General features: G+C 47.0%; 1 protein-coding gene across 2 annotated transcripts; it reads left to right on the top strand.

Annotated features, from left to right (window-relative positions):
- The first annotated feature begins 8,351 nt into the window (after positions 1 to 8,351).
- LOC127461663 (ubiquitin carboxyl-terminal hydrolase 42-like) lies at positions 8,352 to 14,910 on the top strand. 2 transcript variants are annotated; one of them, XM_051769678.1, is made up of 13 exons: positions 8,352 to 8,513; positions 9,093 to 9,202; positions 9,786 to 9,986; positions 10,373 to 10,483; positions 10,559 to 10,661; positions 10,788 to 10,855; positions 11,016 to 11,086; positions 11,635 to 11,717; positions 12,034 to 12,145; positions 12,479 to 12,619; positions 12,828 to 12,928; positions 13,688 to 13,826; positions 14,129 to 14,910. In XM_051769678.1, exons 2-13 carry the CDS (start codon positions 9,178 to 9,180, stop codon positions 14,834 to 14,836), a joined length of 1,863 nt encoding a protein of 620 aa, XP_051625638.1. In that variant the 5' UTR covers positions 8,352 to 8,513; positions 9,093 to 9,177; the 3' UTR covers positions 14,837 to 14,910. The 2 variants fall into 2 exon arrangements, with proteins under 2 accessions (XP_051625638.1, XP_051625637.1); XM_051769677.1 differs by lacking the exon at positions 8,352 to 8,513 and having other exon boundaries at positions 8,725 to 9,202.
- The last annotated feature ends 2,218 nt before the right edge of the window (positions 14,911 to 17,128 follow it).

The following is a 17,128-nucleotide window of genomic DNA, read 5'->3' as shown; positions in this document are numbered from 1 at the left end:
AAGCAGATCTGTGCGGGGAACTTACAACCTTCGCATGAAGTACACTGGCCGGGAGCGGTCCCGGAGCAGATCCCCTCTGTGGGGCAGGGATCTGCGCAGCTGGTCTGTGGACACCACAGACTATGATGACTATAATGACTCTTCAGAGAGAAGAACTGGTCCTCCAAGTCGTGACCGTGGTCCTAGGGATAGCACAGCTGCAAGGCCTTCCAAGAGGATCTGCCGGTGGGCTCCCGCTCCCGGGGCTGCTCAGGAGCAAACCTTGTTGAGGCAGAGGGAGCCAAGCAGATCTGTGCGGGGAACTTACAACCTTCGCAGCCGGTTTGTGCAGGACACAGACTATGACCGCTCACTGAGGAAGAGAAAGAGGGAGAGAACAAGTCCTCCACGTTGTGACCAAGTCTTAGTGAATACTGCAGTTCCAGGGCCCTCCAAAGCCAGCTCCAAGCAGGCTCTCATGCTCCAGGCTGCTCGGGAGCAAACCCGACAGAGGCAGAGAGAGCAGAGAAGATCAACATGGCGGGGCTATGATTGCCACAGCCGGTTTGTGCAGTACACAGACTACCACCCTTCAGAGAAGAAGAGGAGGGTTTCCATGCCCTAGAGATTCACGTCAGACAAGCATTCAGGGCACTCTGGCAATGATGGCGTTGGATTATGGCCCTGGCTCAAGCAGAACGGAAGACTAGCACTGCGTTTATTAGCGAAGGCATCCTTGTTTTCGACACGCCTTCTCAGACCTGAGTGAATGATTTATCTAAGTAGATGATAGTTATAATAATATAGAAATATTATTAGAAATATAGAAATATATATGGAAATATAGAATATATATAGAGAGAAGTATATATAGAAATATAGAAGTATATATAGAAATATAGAATATATAGAGAGAGAAATATATATAGAAATATAGAAATATATATAGAAATATAATATAGAAATATATATAGAAGTAATATTTTATAATACATTATTACATGTTATATATATTCAGCAATAGATAGTAATGTTATAATAAATATTATTAAAATAAAAAAATAAATACTAAAATACTGTAATCAGAATTATTTATTCCACGTTGTAGACAATTATAGCTACAAACATCTCAGCCTCGGCCATATCAATCAACATAACTGGTCTACTCTGGCCTCAAATCGGGAGGCCTGGAGACACACCATCTATAACGCTGCTGTTTCCTTTGAGAACGCACGCAGAATCACTCTCGAGGAGAAAAGACAAGGGAGAAAGAATCACGTCTTGCAGAATATACCACCTAGGGAGTCTTTCTGCTGTGCCTTTTGCAATCGGATATGTCTATCTCGCATTGGCCTCATAAGCCACCAGCCTGCTTGTAACAAATGTGGATAGAGCCTTCTTAAATCTTCGTTTGCGAAGCCTAGCCACGATGATGTGTTTAAGACGGGTGTTCCATAATTTAGTGTTCTCACTGAAACCATGCAAATCGTGCGCCACTCGCTCACTTCCCACTCCTCCTTCCCTTCCCACTCCCCCTCCATCCTGAGGCAGGCTGGACAGGAGAATTGCAGGCACAAAAGGTAAAGATCGCAGGCTGAGATAAGAACAATTTACTGGAAACGGCAATGAAAAAAGAAAACAGTACAGCAACAGAACAGTAACAGAAACAATACTAATAACAGAGTGTACAAGGGAGGCAAATGACTCACACATGATTGCTCACCAGTTGGTGCCCAACTTTGCCCCCACGCACACAACCTGGAAGAGACCCCTTCCCCCATCCTTGACAAAATGAGGAATAACCTCTATGTCCTGGCTGTGCCCCCTCCTGGATACTGCAAAAATTAACACTGTCCTGACCAGAAGCAGGACAATCACCTTCAGGATCTGCAGCACAGCTTTCGGGTCTGCACCGGAGGCACTGGATCCCTCCATGCCAGGGAGGGGAGACATCAGAGATGAGCAGACTTTGGAAATCCCTCACCTCTCACTCCGGCCCATTTTTGCGCATTTTATGGGATGGAAGAATACATACCCAAGAATACATACCCCTCCCAGTGTCCTTCTCACTGGAAATCCCCTGAGCTTTGATTCCTTTGCTGACATGCTGCTTCCTCTGGGAAAAGCAGCCAGAAAACCCAAGGCCATTGCTTTGAGTGAAGGTCTTTCTTAGAACACTTTTCCTGAAGTGCACCCAGGAAGGCTGGGCTGCAGCAGCACGTGGCCCCCATGGCTTTGCTTCATCTCATCCAGAACACCTGGAAGCCCTTCTCTCACCATCCAGCCGCTCCCCTGCCGTCTTCCCCACCCCACAGGGATGCTGCAGAGGAGTTAACAAACTTCACAGTTCAATCCTGATATCCCACTGCTGACTGGGATGGGGTGAGACCAGGGGCAGTTTTGGCCCCCATCAGCACCAGCTCTTGGGACAGCCAGGCTCTCTCCTGACATGGGGGCTCATCTCTGCAGCTTTGCTGTCCTCCACAGGGCGTTTGCTGAAAAAAACCGTCTTCTAGAAAAGATATAGACACGAGCCCGGGGGTCAGCAGCACCACACGAGAGCTTGGCAAGATGCCCTGAGGACAGCCAGGCCAGGCAGAGAGAGGTGGAAGGACCACAGGGGCTCTCTGAAGCAGCCACATTGTACAACATAGACAATGAGGCTAAATGAACACTGGGATGAAAGATGATAGTGCTCTTACAAGGGAAATTTACAGCTGCTGTATAGGCCTGGGGCTCTTGCCGGAAAGCTTCAGTCTCTGGGCTCCCGGTGCCCAAAGGTATTGCAGATAACTCCTTCACAAGCAATAGCAGGGAGCAGGGTGGAGAAGTCAAGGATGAGGCAGATCAGAAAGACTGGGGCAGCACAGAGAGATCTACAAGGGAGAGAGGCAGCATCTGAAAGGCACTCCTTGCTGACCTATGAGCTGGTGCCGTGGGCTCTACAACTGCTGCCTGCAGTCAGCTTGGAAGCTCTGGCAGTTTTAACAGGAGGTTTGTCTGCAAACAAGATGGAGAGACATTACGATGATGGATGCGGGTATATTCCTGACCTAGGCTCTCCAGAGGGAGATTTGCTGTCTCCTCATGGGCCATAGAGGCTTTTAATATGGGATGAACCTCACTTTGTCTCCCCAAGCTCATGTCCAACCTGTTCCATGGCCTCTGACTGCGATCTGCTGTCCACCTAGCTTCATCCCCCCTCACAACCCTGGGGACTCCCTGGAGATAAATGGCTGCTGTGCCAGCACCTACTGCTCCAGGAAGGGAGTGCAAGGTGAAGATGCTACACTCGCAGGTGCAAAGAAGGTTCGTTTTGCCATGGGATCCCAGGAGGTCACCATGCACATCGTCAATGGGGTCTGAAAAAAGAAAACTTACAGATGTTGAGGCAGCTGAGCTCATCAAGCACATGTAGAAAAGCTCCTGATTTCAGTATGGCTGGCTCTTTTGAAATGCCCCAGGAAGGAAGATTTGGTTTCAGGCCTCATCAGCCTCATTGGCCAGTCTAGAGAGAACTGCCTGGACTTGAATCAGAAGTTTGTGGATAAGAGATTTAGCTTCATTTAGCTAGAAATCTCTCTCCAGTGAGCCAGCTGCTTGCCATTCCGTTAGTCCCTGACCACAAGCAGCACTGAATCTGTGATCTCTCCCCCTCCAGTTTCTCAGAGTCACTGGGTAACCCTGAAAGCACTGCTTCAGTATCAGGTTCTGCAAGAGGCCTTCAAAAAAGCAGCTAGGGGATTAGGTGAGGGGAAGAACCAGAAGGTCGCACACATTCTTCCCTGGATTCGTGAAAGACAATAAGAAAGGAATACAAGACCCCCAAAAGCAAGTCCACTTGATGGGAGCGGCAGGTGAGCATCTCTGGTTCAGTAGTGATACGATGCACTCAACTGCAGCTTGCAGACAAGAATCCTGAAACATTCCTGTAGCCAAGATTGCCACCTGATCCCAAGGTCCCCTGTCCTCTGCCCCATGCATTTCCACGGGACCAAAGCCCCTATGCACAGCAAAAGGAAAGTATGTGAATGTACACACATGGTAACTTGCTTTTTCAGCCTATGGAGGAAGACAACTTCCCTCATTAGAAAATGAAGCAGGTCTGACCTGGACTTTCTCAAAACACTCTAAAGCCAGAGGCCGGTTTCTCCCATAAGCGACAGCAAAGCCCTCCTCCTGCCCATGTTGTTTGGGAAATGGCACAAGAACCAGGAGAATCACAGAGAGATTCACACCTTCAGAGACACCAGTGAGTGCAGCCCCTCCTGACATCATCTGGGCAGAAGCCTCCAGCCCTTGGGATGACTTTGCCTCCTAACAGAGGTGCCAGAGCATCTGATCTGGATTTACCAGGCCTGCCTTAGTACCATGCCACAATAATTGTTGCAGCATCCCAGCCTTTCCTTGCTCGAGCCAGCCTGTTTATAGGTTGTTTGGATCTCCACCTCCACATTGCAGGGGGATTGAACACCACTGATCACATCCACTTCTACCTCTGACCTGAAGGGAGAGGAAGATTTCCCCGTTTGCTGTTGTGGCAAGTGGCGCCTCTCTGCAAGAGATTTCATCTCCTGCTCGGGGCCCCTCTGCACTGGCCAGGCTCACTCCATGCTGCTGGACCTCTCCCAGCCCCTCTAAGCAGGGCTCTGGTCAAGTCTTTGTAACAACTCCCCATTCCTCAAAATAGCTTGGCACTCCTGCAGCAGTTTGGGTGGGGAATGCCAAACTCACACCAACGAATGGCTCTGTCCAATCCCCTGAGGAGTAGCAGGTACCACCCAGTGCGGAGGTCGGCGCTTGAATAAAGACCTCCACAACTTTTCTGGGTGCAGCTGGTAAGGCGATTTTATTATAAAAGTAGCAGGGCAACTGAACTGCTTAAAGGGAGGAACAAAAGGGCACAAAAAGCACTGCGCAAAATGGCTCCAGCCTTAAATGAGGTGCAGAAAGCATACCTTCCTCCCCCATAGACACAGTTTCCCCTCAGATCAGGGGGATCACACCAAATCTCTGGTGGGAGCTGTTTTATTAAGCTTGTCAGACCTTGAACATCAGGGGAGCTGTGTACAGCTCGTGGCAGCAGGTGCTGGGGCCTTGGTCAGTGTCACCCGGAAGGGGAAAGGAGGAAAGGGGACCAGCACGGATCCCTGCTGCCCTGCATATCCCCTGAGCCAAGGGACACTTATGGACAGTTGTTCTGCACCTCCCCCTGTCCCCTTTTGGTCAGGGCTATCACCTGACACTGCGGTGACAGACGGGTTCATGAGGATAGCCTTGGCAGAATGATGATGGCACTGAGTCATAGTTACAATTAAAGCTTCATTTTTTTTAACGTCATGTTATGATCACTATAGCCCAGAATACCATGATTGGAGTAGCACAAGATTTCTATAAGCAGCACCAGCATAGCAAGATTTTGTAAGCCCTTTAGCACCGAATTGTAGAGCACAGCTCAGCTTATGATGCCTGATCACCTGGACCTGATCACTCTGCAGGCCAGGGCACATCCTAATCCTTGGTTTGTCATGTCAATATAACAATCTTAATCTAGCCTTGAAACACGTTAACAGAACATGAGTGGCCCTTTCAGGGGAGAAGAGTCTGTTTGGTATTAAGATGGGGCTCTGTGTGCTGCTGTGCTGCCCTGTGCTGCTGTGAGGCCATCACAACCTGGCAGGCAGGTGCCTGTGACCTGCAAGGCCTGTGAGGAGCAAAGGAGTCGGCCTGGTGCCTGGAAATGTGAAGGCTGATAGGGAGGGGGAGAAGGGGTCTTCCCGGCGCACTGGACCTTCAGGGACTGACGATGAGGGCAAAGGGGACTCATGTAGGACCCGCTTGGTCACAGAGCACAGCTGTTTACGTCCTAAAATGCCCCCATATGAGCAGGAGGCAGGAGCAGAGGCACTGTTCACGAGTGCCATTGTTGACTGTCTTCATCAGAGAGCTCCTGAAGTGCTGCTGGGAGGACGGTAACACAGGACCTAGACATCAGGTTAGGGCAGGGGCATAAAACGTCACCTGAGAGGTGTAATGCAGGAGTAAATGCAGATACTTTGTCTGGGTAAGGGATACAAGGAGCCTCCCCAAGGATGACAGGGATAAAACCAGCGGCTGCAAGACGTGATGAAAAAAGCCATCCAAGCAAAGTCATGCCCTAGCTGGATGCCCCAAGTAGAAAAGAAGAAACACCTCGGAGTGCAGCAGGAGCCATATGAACTGTGCTGAGCTGGGCAGGAGTAAAACCACCTGTCCTGAGAAGAACTGAGTAAAACTGGATGCCCCATTCCAGGCAGGGGCCAAACCAGCCAGTTCAAGTGGTGTTAAATAACAACCAGCTGCATCCTTGGAGCATGAGAAACACTATCTGCCTGCTGAGCAGAGGTTACACCAGGTGTCCAGAGGACTGCCTGTTGCTAAACACCTCTGAAACTGTCAGGATAAATAGGACCCTCTAACAAATTGGCTTTTTAGTGTTAGAAAGCAAGTGATTACTTTTATTTGCAGCCCTGGGTGTGCATGTGGCTGACAAAAATCCTGCCTCCATACTGACAGCAAGACACTGCTTTTCACCTATTTATACAGATTTGGCAAACAAAGAAATTAATGTTCATTGCTTCCAAATTACATCACTCACTCCCTTTCATTAATTAGTATTCTATGTGGTATTGGTTATTAATTTCTCACTTTCTACTGTAATAACTTCATATCTTTAATCTTTTTTGTATATTTTCCCTCCCCTAGGCATTTTCTGACACAAATGCTGAGCCTTTGTTAGTCTTCTTCTTTATCTGCTGGCTTCTGCAGAAGGTCCTTGTAGTCCATAAATCTTGTGTTCCAGATCTCCTCCTTCAACAGGACATCTTTCTCTGGCAGGCTTTCTCCACTGAAGCATAACAGGGTTAACTTCAACAAAACTTACAGTTTTAGTACTTTTCCCAGGCTGTGTTCTCACAAAGGAGCTTATGACAATTTTTACTCCATGCTGGCTAAAGTTGATTTAAGGCTGAACGCACCGCCTATGATGTGTGTTAAAAACAACTAATCAAAAAGTTAATCAGGAACACTAAAAAAATTAGAAAAGTTTTATGATTTCCAACAAGCCCAAAACAACATAGGCCAAGTGCAGCACGGACAAAACTGTCTCTATCCATTGATGCCAGGAAAAGGCAACAGCAGTAAAACTCAATAGCCACAGGTGCTATTAAGCTGGTATTTGTTTATTTCGGCGCCGGACGTGCGGGGGATAGCTCCGCCTAACACGCGCGTGCCCTCGCCCATCATAGCTTCCGTTTTATACAATTAGGTCATACAGATTCATTGCACATTTTTACATCTTCATGAACTACCCGAGAGTGGACAGTGTTCTATGTAAATCTCGGGACACGCCTCCTGGAGCCTGCGCGCTTCTCTCTGGTGGTTGTCTCGGGTGGTCGTAAGGGATGAAGGCTCAAAGTCTTCCTCTCTCTGAACTTCTCACCTCACTCAGTCCCTCAGCATCTTCCCCTGGCAACGGTTCCTCATGGGCTGCCCGTCCACTCGGTGTCCCATTGGTTGTCTACGGGTTACCCTTTGCTACACTGCACACTTTCCCACTGGCTGCCCCTTCGCACCATCACACAGCTTTCCCATTGGCTGCCTCTGGGTAACTCCCCATTGGCTGCTCACCAGCACATGGCTGCTGTCTTAGCGACAGCACACGAACCTTAAAATTTCACTTATTGGACTGTGCAGCTTAAAATTTTCCCTTATCAATAGCAGCGTAACATTTTCTCAATAGCAACTTAACATTTTCCCTTATCACCATCCAGAGTGGGAGTCTGGCTAAAGTTGCGGCTGATCAAAACCTAACCAACCCGAGCGGCAGGAGTAAATGTGAAGCTGCTAAAAAGCCATCCAGGAACGTTTTCAGAGCTTGAGGACAAGACAGCAGCTGGGTGGGGGCCAGCAGCCAGTCAAGGTCCTCCCAGTGCAGCCTCTGAAGGGTTCCTTTGGCAGTCCCAGTTCAGGGTCAGCCCACGGTTGTACCCTGGGGGCAGATGAAATTAATTGGAAATGAACCCATAAGAGTCCAGGTGTTTTGCTAAGAGTCTCACTGATAGAAGTGGAAGTGAAACCCTCAGCGTCTTGGGGGCCAGGAAAGCTGTGACCTGGCTCAGTTACAGCCCTGAGCAGGCTTTTACTCATCAGGCCGTGTGGCTCAGGGAAGGTGTGGGAGCTCTGTCAGAGGATGACTAGCCCTTTGCCACCAGCATGGGGGGAGGTCCAGTGGCTTGCACCTGGCGGACGTGCCATGTGGGCTCCTGTGCCCAAGAACCATGTGGTTCCATGTGGTTCCATGGGACCCCATGTCACAAAGGGGCAGAGATGTGGCACCCATCCGGTATCCTGAGGAGCGCGCCAACGAAAATCAGTTGGACAGAGTTGGCCTTCGGGATAACTCAGCTCCTTCCTTTGCTACTTGTGTGCCTGCCTTTTTTGGGTGGTTTATTGTTTACTGACCATTTCTCCTCAACTTTCATCCTCTTTCAAAGGTAATGCTTTGACTTTTGGCACAGATCATAGAGCAGGGTATATGGGATAAAAGTATAGGCTGATTTATACCTTCCTAGCTGTAGGTTGAGCTATAAACGACTTTTATAGGCTGGCCAGGTATGACCTAGGTTAGAATTCCAGTTTGCTGATTCTTGGTTTTTTCCATAGCCTAGGATAGGTAAGCAGGGAGGTGACTGTAGTCTGAGGGGATGGGCTCAGCCCACCTTGATTGCTGTGGGAGGGAGGGAGGCAGAAAAAGGAGAGCAGCAAAGGCAGCAGTTAAAGTAGTGGCTGAAAGATGGTCACTCCTAGGAGGTGGGAAAGCCAGAGGGCTCTGCTGCTGAAGCAGTGTCAGGAGAGCAGCAGGGCCTCTTCAGAGAAGGTAACATACATTGGAGCATTTCAAAAGGGCCTTTGAACCTGCTGTGAGTTGGTGCCCCGCGACTGATCATAAGGGCGTGAGCTGCAGCTCAGCAGCAGTTACAGGCACCACTGAAAGACTTGGTGGTGGATGCCGTTCTGCGTTTATTTAGAGTTTTTATACTTTCGGTGAGCTACAGTAATTTCTTTGCAATTAGGTGACGGGATTGGTGCTGTTCTCTTTCTGGAGAGAAAGACATCCTTGGTCATCTAAAGCATTGCACTCTCTTCCTGAGAGAGGCAATGGCCACAGCAGGGAACGACTCCTGTGAGTAATAGCTTCACCAGCAGGTTTGGACTTTGTGAACTGCCACAGACAAGTGACATGGCTGGTGGTCAAATCCCAGAATGATGTGCTCACAACCTAGAGTGATCTCTGGGATGTTTCCTGAGAGCAGTCAAACTGACCCCCGTGTTTACAATTAGACCCAGGAAAACACCTTTTGTCACTCCTCTGACACTAGGTACAAGACTTTGAAAGCTGCCATTGCTCGTAGAGAGGTCTGCCATCCTTTGGGTTACCTTCCGTGCTCAGTATTTACTTGTTTTCAACAAGTTACAATCAGGAAAAGGGATGGCTTCACTGATAATCCAGGTTAGAACTCTACTGAGAAAGGAAGGTAGCCTGCGGCCCAGAAATCAGATTGCAGGTTTGTTGGACTCTCAGCAACGTAAACAGGGGAATGGATTTTTCCAAAACAGTAAATTTAAATGGCACAGTTTAAGCTTCCCCCGATGTTGTTGGGTTGGCAGTTAAAGCAGATGGTCCTGAGTGCTCCTGTAGAGACCTCACTGTTTAAATATGCCTTTGTGCCTCATTTCATCTCTTTTCAAATGGAATTTCCCTGCAGTCATTGCCGAGGGAATGACTCCGCCACAAAGGATCCTCTTTCCCCCAGAGAAGATTTGCATGGTCTGGCAGCAAAGACAGAGTGCTGGAGCAGGACTCCGCAATGTGGGCAACACATGCTTCCTTAATGCTGTCCTGCAATGCCTGACATACACCCCGCCGCTGGCCAACTATCTGCTCTCCCGGGAGCACAGCCAGGCCTGTGAGTACTCTTAGGGACATCTCCTTGTAAATCTGTTAATCAAATCCCAAGGATTCCCAGAACCTGAAATTTGATTTAGGAGAAAAGCAGCCTTTTGCCAGCCCCAGAACTTGTGTTCTTTGTACACTCTGGAGCCACCTGTCCTATCCAGCTGTCTTATTCTTCATGAAGGCACATCTTTCTAGCTCTGGGTCTCTATTCCTGCAAGTTAAAACCTCAGTTTAGCATTCCTCTGAAGAACATTTTCTATGCACTAAAACGTCCCGTGCTTGTTGAAACACTGGGAGGAGTGGCATATTGCACTGGAGTGGGAGTGGAAGAAGAGGAGTATTCCACCACTAGGGATATTTTGCTCACCAGAGGACCTTCTCTCCCTCCCTCCTCAGGTCGCCAACAAGGCTTCTGCATGATGTGCATCATGGAAGCGCATGTTAACAAGGTCCTGCATTCCTCAGTCAGTACCATCCTGCCTTTGGCTGTTCTCCGGGGTTTCAGATGTATGTGATTTCAGGTTCTTTGACAGGTTTTCTTCCCTTCCTGTATGAGACAACTACTAACTTCCTGTTTCTTAGTCATAGGAGAACATTTTCAGCTTGGCAGGGAGGAAGATGCCCATGACTTCTTATGCTGTACTGTCAATGCCATGCAGAGAGCTTGTCTGAGTGCAAGCAACGAGTAAGCACAAGCAAGTTACCTTTACAAAGTTCTGAGCCCTTTGGACTCCTTGATGTGGCCTCATCAAGGAAAACCTACAGCCGGGGCTTGGAGGAAGTAATGCTCTGTCTTACTACTTGTTTCCAGCTTGGACATATCATCTCAATCTACTACCATTGTCCATCAAATATTTGGAGGCTTTCTGAGATCCAGAGGTATGTTTCTACAACTACTGCTCTCCTTGGCACTGCCTGTGCCCTTCTGTCTGCCTGTGCCCAACAGCTGGTCCTGGGACTAGCAGGACAGGTACAATGAACACAGAGCAGTACCATCGTTCAACTCACCATTGCTCGGCATTTTGATTTTTCCTTCCAGTCATCTGCTTCAGCTGCAAAGCCATTTCTGATTCCTATGAGGCCTTCCTGGATGTCCCTTTGGATATCAAAGTAAGAGGTTTTGCCGTTGTGCTTCAAGACATCGCAAGGCTTTTCAGAGTCAACACATTTGCCCCGAAAGCATATACTGCGAACACCAGAGGTCTTGGTCGTGGATGGGAAGGGGAACGGATGTTGTCCTCCTGCAGAGGCCATGGCACTGGTCTCTCTGTAGGTGCTGGCTTGAAGCTGGACAAGCACCCATTATGCGCTCTGCACCCTTGACATATCCTCATCCTTCTTCCCTTTGCCCTCCTTCAACACCTGTCTGGCTTCCAGGCTGATGGGTTGGATTGTTTTCGCTGCTGGTGACCCTACATAACATCAGTAGCTCAATGGGAGGTGGTACAGAGAGGGAGCTCTTGATTGCCCCTGAGAACCTCTGGGACAGGGGAAATGTTCAGCACCACACTCTCTTTCTGGCTCCTTCTGGATACAGCTTGCAGATTCATGGCGGGTCTCCTCAGCATCAGCTACAGGGGTTTTCTTGTCAGCTCCTGGAAAATGTTTGGGCGAGGGCATTTCCTGTAGCTCAGTGCACCGGTTTCTCAATTCTCCAGGCAGCCTCATCCCTCACTGCAGCTCTGGAGGACTTTGTAAGACCTGAGCGCCTGGATGGTGAAAACTGCTTTAAATGTAGCAAGTAAGATGATTACTATCAACATATTAACACTAGACTCTGTGTGAGGGGGCTACAAGTCATTGAGCAGAAGTCATCTTCTCGTGGAAGTTTACTGCACACTGATGAGACACAGTTTTGTTTGTCTGGGTTGTTTTTTTTTTGGGGGGGGGGGTTGGGGTTTTTCCTTTGTTTGTTTGTTTGTTTGTTTGTTTGTTTTAAATATGGCACCAAATTGCCTTAAAATAGCATAAGGATGCACGAGACAAGAAAGGTTGTCTGACTGCCTTGGTGGAAGATAGGGTGCATTTCAGCGCTGTGCTCTGTGCTTGGTTTCAAGGTGTGAGAAGAATGTTGCCGCCACTAAGAGGTTCACTGTCCACTGTGCACCCAAGGTTCTCACTGTGTGTCTGAAGAGGTTTGACTGCTTCACTGGTGGGAAGATCAGCAAGGTTTGTACACTATTGGTGTGCAGCTTTCTCTTCAAGAAGCAGATTTCCTAAAGCAGGATGCTTGTCACAAGCTGCTTGTGTTGGGTTTTTTGTGGTCCCTTCTGGGGAGTGGAAAGTTCCTGTGGGAAGACAGGCAAGCACTGTGCTCTGATAGGGCTGCTTTGACTGAGAACGGTTTCCTGCCACCCAAACGATTATATGCTGCTTTATGGAAAACCAAGTGCTCATGAGCCCCAGAGATGTATTGATACACCTGGACTGGCCCCCGCACTTGGTAGGCTATTTCATGTCACAGACCAGGGTCATTTCTGAGCCCTCTTGGTCTCTCCATAGGTTGTAGAGTATCCGGAGTACTTGGATCTTCGCCCATACATGTCTCAGGCAGATGGAGAACCCCTCCTCTACTCCTTATATGCTGTCCTGGTGCACAGTGGTGTCAGCTGTCATGGAGGACACTATTTCTGCTACACAAAGGTAAAAGAGCAACTTCCTTCCCAATGGGGAAAAATGTGTGCTGGGGAAGATAAACTTTCCTGTCAGTGTTACTGACAGCCAAAGTTTTGGGGCAGAAGGCCTCCTTAGTGGCTGGACTGCATTTGTTTTGACATGCTCTCGGTTTGGCAGTTTTCTACCTGTGTTTTTGGAGAGAAACCATGGAGAGATCCTTGCCTTTTTTTTACAGGCCAGCAATGGATTGTGGTACCGGATGGACGATGAATCTGTGGAGCTGCGTTCCATTGACACAGTTCTCAGGCAGCAAGCCTACCTGCTGTTCTATGCCAGGTAATAACCAGGATTCAAATATGTTCAGAATACATTTCCTTTTCCTCATTTGCAGTTGTGCTTCTCACCTTCCTGAGTGTTTTTCTCATCAAATGAAATTACTACCTGCATCATTCAGTGCTGTCAAATCTGAACTACTCCGTGTCTGTCCTTTACTGGGCTTCAGGCTGCGGCCCGGATGTAATCTGCTACTTGCCTGGTCTCTGATGTTGACTCTTGTAGATAAGAGGACTTAAAGAGGACCTCCAGGAAAGATGGGGAGGCACCATTTGTCAGGGAATGTAGTGACAGGATGAAGGCTATCAGTTTTCAGCTAACAGAGGGCAGGTTTACATTAGATATTGGGAAGGAATTCTTTGCTGTAAGGGTGCTGAGACACTGGCACAGGTTGCCACAGCATCTGTGGGTGCCCCACCCCTGGAAGTGTTCAAGGCCAGGTTGGACAGGGCTTGGAGAAACCTTGGAATAGTGGAGGGTGTTCCTGCCCACCACAGCGGGGTGGAACAAGATAAAGTTAAAGGTCCCTTGCAACCCAAACAAATCTGTGAATTTATGAAATGGAGGCTGTGGGAGGTATAGAGATGAGGTTTTTGTTGGGACAGAGGCAAACTTGGTGGGAAGACCCTAGCTGAGTTTCCCATTAGTGTCCTTGGTTAAGTCTTCTCTCTGTCATAGAAACCTCTCTGAGAAAATGACTGAACCCCAGAGGAGGTTGCAACAACAGCTCTAAACTGAGATCACTCTTTTGTTTTTCTCCAGATGCTCTGATCTGAGAATTGGAGAAAGGACTTCTTCCTCACTGGCACCATCACATGCCCCTTCCTTCCTCAGTCAGTGTGTGGCCAGCAGCAAGCAGGCGGGCTCTGTTGGACCACAGGGTCTGACTGGTAGGACTAAGGTAACTTTGGGGTCGTGGGTCAGGGCATCAGAGGAATAGTGGATTTCTTTCTGGGATCTCAGCATTTCTCTTTTGTCCCTCACACACCGCACCTTTCTTCACAGCCACAACGCTGCTCCCTCTCAAAGCATCCCACCTGGATCCATCCCTTTTGTGCGCCTCTGGCCTTTTGGTCTTAGTAGCCCTCCAAAAGAGCCTTTTGGAGGCCCCAAACCGTCCTGTCCCAGAACTTGTAGGGGTTCCCCACTGCTCTGATCCTTTCAGGAGAAAAGGGCAGGAACTCTCCACAGCTCTCTTTGCAGGGCATGAAGTACACTGGCCGGAAGCGGTGCCGGAGCAGATCCCCTCTGTGGGGCAGGGATCTGCGCAGCTGGTCTGTGGACACCACAGACTATGATGACTCTTCAGAGAGAAGAACTGGTCCTCCAAGTCGTGACCGTGGTCCTAGGGATAGCACAGCTGCAAGGCCTTCCAAGAGGATCTGCCGGTGGGCTCCCGCTCCCAGGGCTGCTCAGGAGCAAACCTTGCTGAGGCAGAGGGAGCCAAGCAGATCTGTGCGGGGAACTTACAACCTTCGCAGCCGTTTTGTGCAGGACACAGACTATGACCGCTCACTGAGGAAGAGAAAGAGGGAGAGAACAAGTCCTCCACGTTGTGACCAAGTCTTAGTGAATACTGCAGTTCCAGGGCCCTCCAAAGCCAGCTCCAAGCAGGCTCTCATGCTCCAGGCTGCTCGGGAGCAAACCCGACAGAGGCAGAGAGAGCAGAGAAGATCAACATGGCGGGGCTATGATTGCCACAGCCGGTTTGTGCAGTACACAGACTACCACCCTTCAGAGAAGAAGAGGAGGGTTTCCATGCCCCAGAGATTCACGTCAGACAAGCATTCAGGGCACTCTGGCAATGATGGCGTTGGATTATGGCCCTGGCTCAAGCAGAACGGAAGACTAGCACTGCGTTTATTAGCGAAGGCATCCTTGTTTTCGATACGCCTTCTCAAACATGAGTGAATGATTTATCTAAGTAGATGATAGTTATAATAATATAGAAATATTATTAGAAATATAGAAATATATATAGAAATATAGAATATATATATATAGAAATATGGAAATATATATAGAAATATATAGAGAAATATATAGAGAAATATAATATAGAAATATATAGAGAAGTAATATTTTATAATACATTATTACATGTTTTATATATTCAGCAATAGATAGTAATGTTATAATAAATATTATTAAAATAATAAAATAGTAGATACTAACATAGTTTAATCAGTTATCTATTCCACGTTGTAGATAATTATAGCTAGAAAACATAGTGCAGTATTTGGAAGCAGTGTTGAAGCAATTATATTAAAGCTAACAAAACAAATATTAAGTAGAGATTGTGCAGTACACAGACTACCGCCCTTCAGAGAAGAAGAGGAGGGTTTCCATGCCCCAGAGATTCACATCAGACAAGCATTCAGGGCACTCTGGCAATGATGGCGTTGGATTATGGCCCTGGCTCAAGCAGAACGGAAGACTAGCACTGCGTTTATTAGCGAAGGCATCCTTGTTTTTGACACGCCTTCTCAGACCTGAGTGAATGATTTATCTTAGATGATAGTTATAATAGTATAGAAATATTATTAGAAATATAGAAATATATATGGAAATATAGAATATATATAGAGAGAAATATATATAGAAATATAGAAATATATATAGAAATATAGAATATATATAGAGAGAAATATATATAGAAGTATAGAAATATATATAGAAATATAATATAGAAATATATATAGAAGTAATATTTTATAATACATTATTACATGTTATATATATTCAGCAATAGATAGTAATGTTATAATAAATGTTATTAAAATAATAATTTAATAATACTAAAATACTTTAGTCAGAATTATTTATTCCACGTTGTAGAGAATTATAGCTACAAACATAGTGCAGTATTTGGAAGCAGTGTTGAAACAATTATATTAAAGCGAACAAAACAAATATTAAGTAGAGATTGATGGTACCCCTGCCAAGGGCCATGGGCAAATCGCTTTCTCTCAGGCTCAAGGAGTAACCTTGATGGCTGTCCTCACTCAAGGGAGGAATCCCCACACACACTCCAAGACGGAGCTGTTAGAAGTCACTCCCATTAAAATCTGGGAACAGGGCTTTTCTAGTGTAGTGACGGAGTGCCAGTCAAGTGTTGCTCGGGGAGCTGTGCCAGCTGGAGCTGGATGCTCTGCCTAAGCAGGGATATAGCAGCTCCAGCTGTGTCTTGTTTATGACTTGTCAGTGATGGCTTGAGCAAGGATCGTCTGCTGATCACTGATAGGAGTGAGCAAGGAGGGTCTGCTGTTTTTAGTGTTGAAGAATGCTGAGACCAGCTTGGCCAAACTATCAGACCCACTACTGGAGCCCAAAATGTCAGGCAGGATAAATCAAACTCTCAAATACTATTTTTAGTACTAGGAAGCAGGTAATACTTTATTTCATGGGGGATCACTCCTCTAAAGATGCGCGTGCAAGTTCAAAACTTTTCACAATTTACACATTTTATCAAACAAAGAAATTAATGTTCATGGGCTATAAATTGCATAGTTCAGTTCATTAATTAGTATTCTATCTTAGTTATTGATTTCTTGCTTCTCATGCTATTAGTCCATGTTTTAGGTGCTTTCATTATTTCTCCCAGATAGACAGGGTTTCAGTACAATTGCCAAATTGTCTTTGTTAGTTCCTTCTTTGTCTCGGGGTTCTGCAAAATTTATGTCCTTTTGGTACATAAATTCTGCATTCCTTGTGTCCCATTTCAGCAATATCTCTCTTCCCCAGGTCTGAGACCATTGAAGCATATCAAGGTTGATTATAGTTTTTTTAACAAAACTCAAAGTTTCAGTAATTTTCCCAAGCTGCATTCCCACTATAGAAGCTTATGATAAAACCTTACTAAATGCTGGCTATAGTGGGGTATCACAGGGTGGAAAATAAGAGTACTTAAAAAAATTAATTAGGAAAGTTAAGTAAAATTACTGAGTAAGCCTGAAACACATAATCTAAAGATGTATATGACTGATAGTCAATCACTTTATACGATAAAAGTCCAGTCCCACTTTTGCATACCGAGGACTTCTAGCATACCTCCCTAAGGTGTTTGAAGATCCTTCCTTTGAGTGGGGAAGCCCCTCAAGGTCACTCCTCAAGGCTGAGCAAAATAGATTTGCCCACGGTTGTTGGTAGGAGTGAGTAACATCGATCTGTAATAAGATCTAATCTCTTAATAACTGTTTTGCT

This window comes from Manacus candei, unplaced genomic scaffold (assembly GCF_025592945.1).
Source record: "Manacus candei isolate 608988 ecotype Guabito, Panama unplaced genomic scaffold, ASM2559294v1 h1tg000112l, whole genome shotgun sequence".
Classification (NCBI taxonomy): Eukaryota; Metazoa; Chordata; class Aves; order Passeriformes; family Pipridae; genus Manacus; species Manacus candei.
The sequence above is the reverse complement of the archived record's forward strand: the minus strand, read 5'-3'. Positions and strand labels throughout refer to the sequence as shown.

Bases quoted from the DNA above. Each gene is read 5' to 3' on its own strand.
- LOC127461663 (XM_051769678.1), top strand. From the start codon at position 9,178: ATGGCCACAGCAGGGAACGACTCCT. The intron at 11,087-11,634 runs GTAAGAGGTTTT...TCAATTCTCCAG, and splicing joins ATGTCCCTTTGGATATCAAA to GCAGCCTCATCCCTCACTGC. The intron at 12,929-13,687 runs GTAATAACCAGG...GTTTTTCTCCAG, and splicing joins TACCTGCTGTTCTATGCCAG to ATGCTCTGATCTGAGAATTG.